At 43.1% G+C, this 8419-nt stretch overlaps 1 protein-coding gene across 1 annotated transcript; it reads right to left on the minus strand.

Moving 5' to 3' along the window:
• Positions 1-4019: 4019 nt before the first annotated feature.
• LOC127538071 (THO complex subunit 4-like) lies at positions 4020-6149 on the minus strand. The gene has a single exon (XM_051961609.1). The coding sequence runs from the start codon at positions 5915-5917 to the stop codon at positions 5159-5161; it is 759 nt and encodes a 252-aa protein (XP_051817569.1). The 5' UTR covers positions 5918-6149; the 3' UTR covers positions 4020-5158.
• Positions 6150-8419: the final 2270 nt, after the last annotated feature.

Below are 8419 nucleotides of genomic sequence, written 5' to 3' on the forward strand. Positions count from 1 at the left end.
CCTCTCCTCTGTCTTACATGAGGCACAGCGTGCGCACACTCTCCATCACCTAAATGCTCGTAAGTTACGTCTTCTATTCAAGATTACGCACGAACAGGCCCGACAAATAGTTAAGCAGTGCCCTGCCTGTGTCCCCTTTCTACCCACATCCCATCTTGGGGTTACCCCACGGGGATCACTCCCTAACGAGAGATGGCAGATGGACGTCCCTCATTTGCCAGACCTTGGGAAACTTAAATTCCTTCATGTGACTATTGACACTTTCAGCGGGTTCCTTTTTGCTCCACTTCAGACTGGTGAAGCTTGTAAACATGTAATTGCCCATGTACTGGCCTGCCTTTCGGTCATGGGCCTGCCTACCTCCATTAAAACTGATAATGGTCCAGGATATTCTGGTCAAGCCTTTAAAGCTTTTTGTACCACCCTTTCCATTCAGCATGTCACTGGCATTCCCTATAACCCCCAAGGCCAGGGCATGGTGGAAAGGGCTCATCAAACCCTTAAAAACATTATTATAAAATTAAAAGGGGGTACCCTATATCGTATAAAAGGGTCTCCATGGAACCTTATTCATCATGCCCTATTCATTTTAAACTGTTTACACCTGGATTCAAAGGGTAAAACTGCAGCAGACCGCCTTTGGCACTCCAATACTGCTCATAGCTATGCCAGAGTGCTATGAAAAGATCCCCTAACCAACAAATGACAGGGCCCTGATCCGGTCCTTACCTGGGGACGAGGCTCTGTCTGCATTTATTCCAAAAAACTAAAATCTGCCAGGTGGTTACCGGAGCGTCTGGTTAAACAGATTGACGACAACTCAGGAAATAACTCCATACCTTCCGGGGAAGATGATTCTCCCTGAGATACCTACTTTCTCCTCTCTCCTACAGGTGATGAGAATGTCTCGCTACCTGATCCTGCTTGTTATGTCTATCTCTGCCCTCCCCCACCTTTATGGCGGTTTCGCTCCACCGCTGGATGGAGAGAAGCTGCTCAGGCAGCTGTATGGAGCTTCTTGCGAATGCAAAGGGGGATACACGACAGTCAAACCTCGGTATCATTTTGGAGGCACCGAGGAGGCACCGACTGTGGTTCTCACGTAGCCCACCTGACCCGGGAAACCCTCTCCGGAGGCGTTGTCACATGGACCAGCTACAAGTGGGTGAAGAAACCCACCATCATCCCCTCCGTTAATGATCGCCCTGGGCCATGTCCTACCCATTGCTATTTTGCATTAGCGATGCATTCTTCCTGCTATGACCATGTTCAACAATGTGCTCATACGGACGATAAAGTCTACTTCATAGCTATACTCCAGAGATCATCTAGTGGATCCAGAAGTGGGGATTGGGATTTTTCCAACCCTACTGGCCACAGCCCATATCAGCAGGCTTCTTGTCCGGGTACTATCGGAAAAGATGTCTGTCGGCCTGTTATCGTGCCTATATATATTTCTGACGGGGGAGGTCCCACAGGGGAGGTCCGACGGAGAGGGTAAGGGAAGAGATAGTCCCACATCAAATGGAAGAAATTATTAGGGAAATGTACCCCCCCCCCCCGCCTTACACTACCACCCCCTAGCGCTACCAAAGTCTCGGACCATAGACTTAGACACCCAGACCTCTCCCATTTTAGAAGCCGCGTTTGGAGCACTAAACGCAACCAACCTTAGCCAAAGACTGCTGGTTATGCATGGCCCTTGGTACCCCCATGCCTCTCGCTATCCCAGTAAATAATTCAAATAGCTATCGGCCCGAAGACAATTGTAGTATCGTGCTCCCTTTTCGTGTACAACCTGTAGGCTTCACAGAATCAGAATGCTTAGAACAGGCCCCTCACAATAATTTTTTGGATGTCGGTGTGGGGTTTGTAACCTTTGCAAATTGCTCCTCAATTGTTTCCGTTGTATTCCCCAAGTCCCCCTCCCACCCCCCCTTTGCCCTGCGGCCGGTCAAGTGTTTGTATGCAGAGGTAACTTAGCCTTCATAGCCCTAGCGGTAAATTGGGGAGGAACTTGTGTTCGAGCTGCTATTCTTCCTGATATTGACATCATTCGGGGGATGAACCGGTCCCCCTCCTTAGCCTCGATTCCATCGGTGGCAGGACAAAAAGAGCTGTCCTTTTTATACTTTTAAAGATGTCATTTTCCCCAGAAAGAGTGAGTTGGGTGTATCACAAATTTGACATGTTGTTTTTTCAATCGCATTGTCTTTCACATGATTATGAAGTATTTCAATGACTTGTTCTTCAGTCCACCCATTATTTAAGATTTCACCATTAAGTCTTTATTTATATTTGGATCTTTTGACTGTGGGCTCTGAATTAATTGATATTTTGGGTTCCTTTTACTTTTAATATAGACTTTTGTATACGTGATTAGTTTTGCTTAATGTACCTTAAATCAACCCATTCCTGAGTCTCACTTTTCCTCAGATATTTCTCTCCCCTCTATTTGTCTAGGTTTTCCTTAGTTTTAGGGTTTTACTAAGCTTATTTCTTCCTTTTTATTTTTATTTAGCTATCTAATCCTTCCTCTATTTTTTTTTTTTGTTTGCCCCTCCTACTCACTAAGTGGCTAATTCAAATCCCAACCTTCCTGACCTAACCTACATTTTTTTTTTGCTTATTTTTTCTTTCACTTAAAAGGATTTCTTTTATTTTGTTCTCTTAAAAAATTCTCTTAGGTTTTTATTTATATTTATATTCCTTAATAATGGTCTGGATACTTATTTACTCTTTCTTTAGCTGTTTTATATTTCTCATGGGATTAATGAACAAGTTTCTTCATTACCTTATACATCTTGCCCTCATTGCTTTTCTGTTATCCTTCCCTCTTGCACCTATCACTTGATGACAAAGGAAATGAAGGAAGAAATGTTGCCCTATGGCACATGATTTTCCTAAAGCATAGGTCCCACCATGTCAACTTGCCTCTCTTCTCCAATGCCACTCTCCACCCCCTTTCAGTCCCAACTGACATCTGGTCTTCTCCATGAAACTTTCCACAACTTTTTTTTACTTTTTCTATCTTCCCTCTGTAGATAATTTCCTATTTATCAAGTATAAACCTTGTTTGTACATATTTGTTTCTTTGCTGTCTTCTCCCATTAGATTGTGGGCTCCTTGAAAGACAGGTATTATCTTTTCCTTATGTTTGTATCCTTACTTTTTAACACAGGTCCTGAAATATAATTGTCTTATTCAATGTGAATCTATAGATTAGAATTTTCTCTATGTCCCCAAATATTTTAATTCTTGTCCCTACCCTCCTTAGGATCATTTTCATTAAGCATGTTATTTTATTTTGCATTTTTTTAAAGGCATGCGTCTTCTTCTCTTACTTTGACTGAAAATAGAGGTACTACACATGGACTTGATCTCACCATTCATCAGTACAAGAGTTTTGCTGGACTTTGTTTCTCACCTGGACCATTTGCCCACCCTTAAGCAACATAGTCTTTTCCCCCTTCTGGGAGCTCAACAAATTCATGTTAAAGTTCCTTAATGAGGAAATCTCAATTAGCCTATCATCTGCTACAATGAAGATCTACTCAACTAAAGAGATGGATAGGTCTCCACTTCCCAGAAAATTAGGAAGGTAGGCATACACTACCATAAGGAGTGGGCATTATTTTTTATTTAATTTTTACTTTCTTCAATTTATGGAACAAAAGAAACAGTTCCATAACACAGTACCATAAGAAAGATAACTGAACATGAAACTTCAACTATTTACCACTAGCTAATTTTTTAAAAAGTCAATTCTAAGATTTGATTCAGAGCATGAAGAAAAAGCAATCAAATGTCAAAATCCTTTTCAGAGATCCAAATGTGGATGGGAAACCTCTTTTATCCCCTAAATAAAAAGATAGTCAATACTATCTTCTGTCGAATTATCCCGACCCACGGGACCAGAGAGTGGACCCTGAAAGAAAAGAGAAGGGGCAAGGGAGAAGAAACCCATAAAATGAAGACAAGACAGGCTTTTTGATCAATTCTCGTTTATTGTGGGCAAAAGTACGAGTATTTCTAGCAAGAAGAAAGGAGGTAGGGGTCGTGCAAACTCTTTACAGAGGAGGCCCTGGACAAAGGGTTAGTTTCCTGGCCGCCAAAGGACAAGTTGTCCCGGGGTCTTTGATGAGTAGGAAGCTCCAGGAAGGGATTAGAAGGCGCTTAGATATCTGCCTCTCCAAGGTGAAAGTAGTCTTAGGAATGTGGCCTTCACCCGTAGGTTAGTGTTGGCTCCCCACAGGTCCCTCTTTTTGTATTGATAAAGAGCATCCAGTATAGAATTTTTCATTTCCCGACCTGTGCCTGGCTTAGGTTGTCCCTATGGGGAGAAGCCTTACCCGTCATAGGAAGGATGTACAAAAACAGCTCTTCCTGGCTTAGGTTGGCTAATCCTTGAGGAATCTTACCCGTCATTGGCTAACCAGGTCTCGATGTTTTTCAGAAATTTTGATTGCTCATATGAGTACCAAGGGGGTCATCACCAGTCTCAAGGCGGTGAGAGTGTATGTCGATGGGTTTTGCCAGTGCACTATCTATTCCGGATTTTACGAAGGATGTAACTTTCCGGAAGGCCCAGGGTCCAAAAGACCAAAGGAAAAGAAAGCCAATTAAGGGCCCAGGGAATCAAAGAAGAGAAGGGAGGATCCCATGGAGCCCACTGCAAAGAGGGTTATCAGACAGTTCTTGGCGCCCCTTAATCCAATCTTCCTGGAGTCTCCTAGTTTTGTCCCTTCTAATACCAGATTTGTTTGCACAGAAGCAAAAGCGTTCCTGGAGGGCTAAGCATATCCCTCCTAGCTTGGCTTTGAGGAAGTCCAGGTCTGGTCTATTTTCAAGACCACTTCAACTAAACTATCGATCTGATCCTGGAGGTCATTGATAGCACTGGAGAGGGCCTGAACATTGTCAGTCAGTTGGTTTGAAAGTCTAGTGTAGGAATGGACAGCCAGTCCTAGTCCTGCTGAGCCTCCAGCTCCCGTTATTCCCAGACCAACAAGTAAGGGAAAGAGGAGAACAGCTCTTTTCCTCGGGCCTCCTACATAGTCAAAGCTATAGGAAAGCATATCGGAGCCACAGTCCTCTTCCAGCAAAAAGGGGAAAGAAGCAGAATCGTGAGTCCTGTTCCATGCAGGGAATATGCTGGCTAGTTTAACTCGAATTCAATCATGGCTTTATAAGCATCCAGTTGGGCATCTAGTTCTTCTCTGGAAAGCTGTTGTTTGGAATTTCTTCCAGCTCCTGCTTGTGGTCCTCGCTTGCGTCCAGGGCCGCCTCTCCGGGTGCCGCCTCCAGAGCCACGGGTTCCGGTCATTCCACCTCTATTTACCCTCCGAGCGCCTCTTCGTTGTTTCCGAGTCTGTGCTAGAACAAGCTGGACGTTCATGGTGACACCATCATAGTGTTTCATGGCCTTCAGAGCATCGGCTTTTCGCTCAAAGTGAACATCTGCTGTTCCTAAGCTTCCGCCGGACCGATCATAATGCACAGCTGCCTTCTTCAGAGTTCCAAATGCAGCAAAGAGTTGCTGAATATCGGCATCCGAGACCCCGCAATCCAAATTGGAGATCAGCAACTTGGTCCCGGTCTCAGCTGCGGGCCCGCCTCCAAAGTCACTGGGGAACACGTCGGGCTGACTCTTGGGTGGAAGCCTCTTGGGTCGGCTGTAGGGCGCGGGTCGGTTCCTGCCGCCGCCCCGGGCGCCTCCGCGGGCCATGGTCCGTTTGTTCCGGATGGGGCCCCCGCCTCTGCTTACGCGGGCTGCCTCCTGCGCGTCTCCACCGTCGCGGCCGCCCTGGGCTCCAGCCCGACCTCGGTCTCGGTCCCGGTACCCGCCGCATCCGCTACGCTGGCTCCTGTTGAGTTTAATGATGTCGTCCAAGGACATGTCTATCTTGTCGGCCATGACGGGGTAGAATCGGTGGTCCGGCACGAAAAACAACGATGAGCTATTAAAAAAAAAAAAAAACAAAAAAAAAAAAACAAAAAAAACCTAACAGTTCTTTGTTTTTGTTCTTTCCTTCTCCGCTCCACTCTAGAGATGGCTACTATCATTCACAAACCTATATATTTACATATATAAACAGATACGTTTATGGAATGTTCAGTTTTCTCTCTAGGCTCAGTAGAGAGTGAAGGAGACAGTTCAGCCACCAGAGGCTCTGGAGCTTTGCCTTTGTGCTTCCTCCCAGACCTCTTAGCTCTTATATACTCTAGTAGAAGTACATCATTGTAGGTGTGAATCCTGTAGAACAGGTGTCAACTCGTAGAACTCTACTAAGTACTAAGGACTTGTCAACTAGATAACCATTATATCTTCACTCCCACTGAGTTAACACCTTGTTGTAGGGTTAAACCAACCACACTGAGCCTTAAGTATGTTTCTCCAGAGTTCTTGCCCTTTACACATATCTATGTCCATTTATTTGCTACATACTTCCATTTACCATTTCTTTCTTTGGATGCAGATAACGACTTTCTTCATAGGTCTTTTCTATTTGATTTGAATCTTGATGACAGTCAAAATGACATTTTCTCAAAGTCATTCTTAAAACAATGTTGCTGCTATTGTATACAATGTTTTCTTTGTTTTCCTCATTTCCCTTTTGTGGCTGGGTGCATTATTCTTCAAGAATGCTCTTTGACTTTCTTTTTCATTAGATACTAGGATAATAGTATTTCAAAATAAGAGTTTCCCAACTTGATTATTTAGGTGTTTCTCTCAGCCCAAAGATTTCTTGTGAAATATTTTTGTTCATTTACCCTTTTCACAGCTTAATGGGACATTTCTTTCTAGGTTTGCTAAGCTATACACACACAAATGTATACAAACACACCTAATTCCCTATATACATAGACACATATATACATACACATATGTTTATGTGTGTGTGTGAATGATTTGTGACTGGATTAGCAGTGGGGATCTAGTGGATCTAAGGGATCACCAGTGGAAAACCCATGTGTGATTTCATACTACTTGAGTGACTTTGGATCAGTCACATATTCCTTTCCCCTCTATACTGCAAGACAATTGCATTCTTTATCCCCTAGCTCTAGATGATTCTAGCTCCAGATGTATGACCATAGCAGATCAATTCTCAAGAACTGCCTGAGGCACTTCAAGATTAAATGATTAGAAGTGTCAAAGACAAGATTTGACCCTCAATCTTTCTGATTCAGTCCTGGTATTCTATCCCACTAAGCCATGCTAACTTTTCCAAACCCTTAGCAGAATTCTTTAATTTTTTTTCAAGATGATGCGCTCTATTTTATTCCTTATTTAATATAATGGGTTCATTTTTTTCTCTTATCCCAAAATGTGCATTATTGATTGCTTTAAGTTATAAAGCAGAGAACAAATCATCACTTTAAAAAGTCAAATTAATTCATATTCCACCCAGAAAAAAAGTGTGATAGGGAAGCAGATTTCAATTCTCAGGTAGAATGGGATTTAAACATATTGATGTGTGTTTACTTTCAACAGGCTGTGTAAAATACAGAGCTCTTGGCATGGGGAGCAAAGAAGACTTCTCTTCAGGAGTTCAAATCTGGCCTCAGAAAGTAGCTGGATGACTGTGAGCAAGTCACTTCATTCTGTTTGCTTCAGGCTCTTCAACTATAAAATGAGCCGGAAAAGGAAGTGGCAAACCACTCTAATGGTTTTGCCAAGAAATTCCCAAATGGAGTCAACCGAGCAACAACAATAATAGGAATTTTCTTTTGATAAATCTTTGTTCTCAGAATGGCATAGAAGCAAAATCACTAGATTTGAAGTCAAAGGATCGAGCTACATCTCTCTTATTAAATCAGAGCAGGTAAGGTCAAGTTACTCAAAGTCATTCAGTGGGAGAACTGAAACTCAAACCCAGGATCTCTGACAAGGGCTCTTGCTATTACGACATGCCAAAACAAATTCTCCTTTAAAGAATACTGGAGAGCAATGGCAAGGCAAAAGTCTCCCAAACAATGACTACTGGGAAATGGATGGTGGATCCAAGGGCTGAAATCACATAGGACTCTGGGTGACTTTAGAGAAAGGGTGTATATGGCAGGAACTAGATACTGGGGGGTTGGGATAGGGTGGAGAAAGGAAAGAAGAAAGGAGGAGAAATAAATTATGAAAATATGGGCTCTTAGAGCGAAAGAGTTAACAAGGAAATCCAGGCTTGGTTACCTGTCCACTCTTGAAGATAATACCTTTCACATGAGCTGCTGGAGATATCCTTTGTGTTATGGGCCAGAACTCTGAAACAAGGTTTCTTAGAAGGTGTTAAGTCAGTGGAATTGATAAAGACAATGATTATCTAGTTGAGCATGGTGCTTAATAGTTCTTTAGTTCAGTCCATGGACTAAGTACTTAATACAGTTCCACAAGATTCACCCCTATGATAATGGAGTCTATAAC

This window comes from Antechinus flavipes, chromosome 1, assembly GCF_016432865.1.
Source record: "Antechinus flavipes isolate AdamAnt ecotype Samford, QLD, Australia chromosome 1, AdamAnt_v2, whole genome shotgun sequence".
Lineage (NCBI taxonomy): Eukaryota > Metazoa > Chordata > Mammalia > Dasyuromorphia > Dasyuridae > Antechinus > Antechinus flavipes.

What these genes read in the sequence shown, in the direction of transcription:
- LOC127538071 (XM_051961609.1), bottom strand. Translation starts at nt 5,917, where the DNA reads ATGGCCGACAAGATAGACATGTCCTTGGACGACATCATTAAACTCAAC.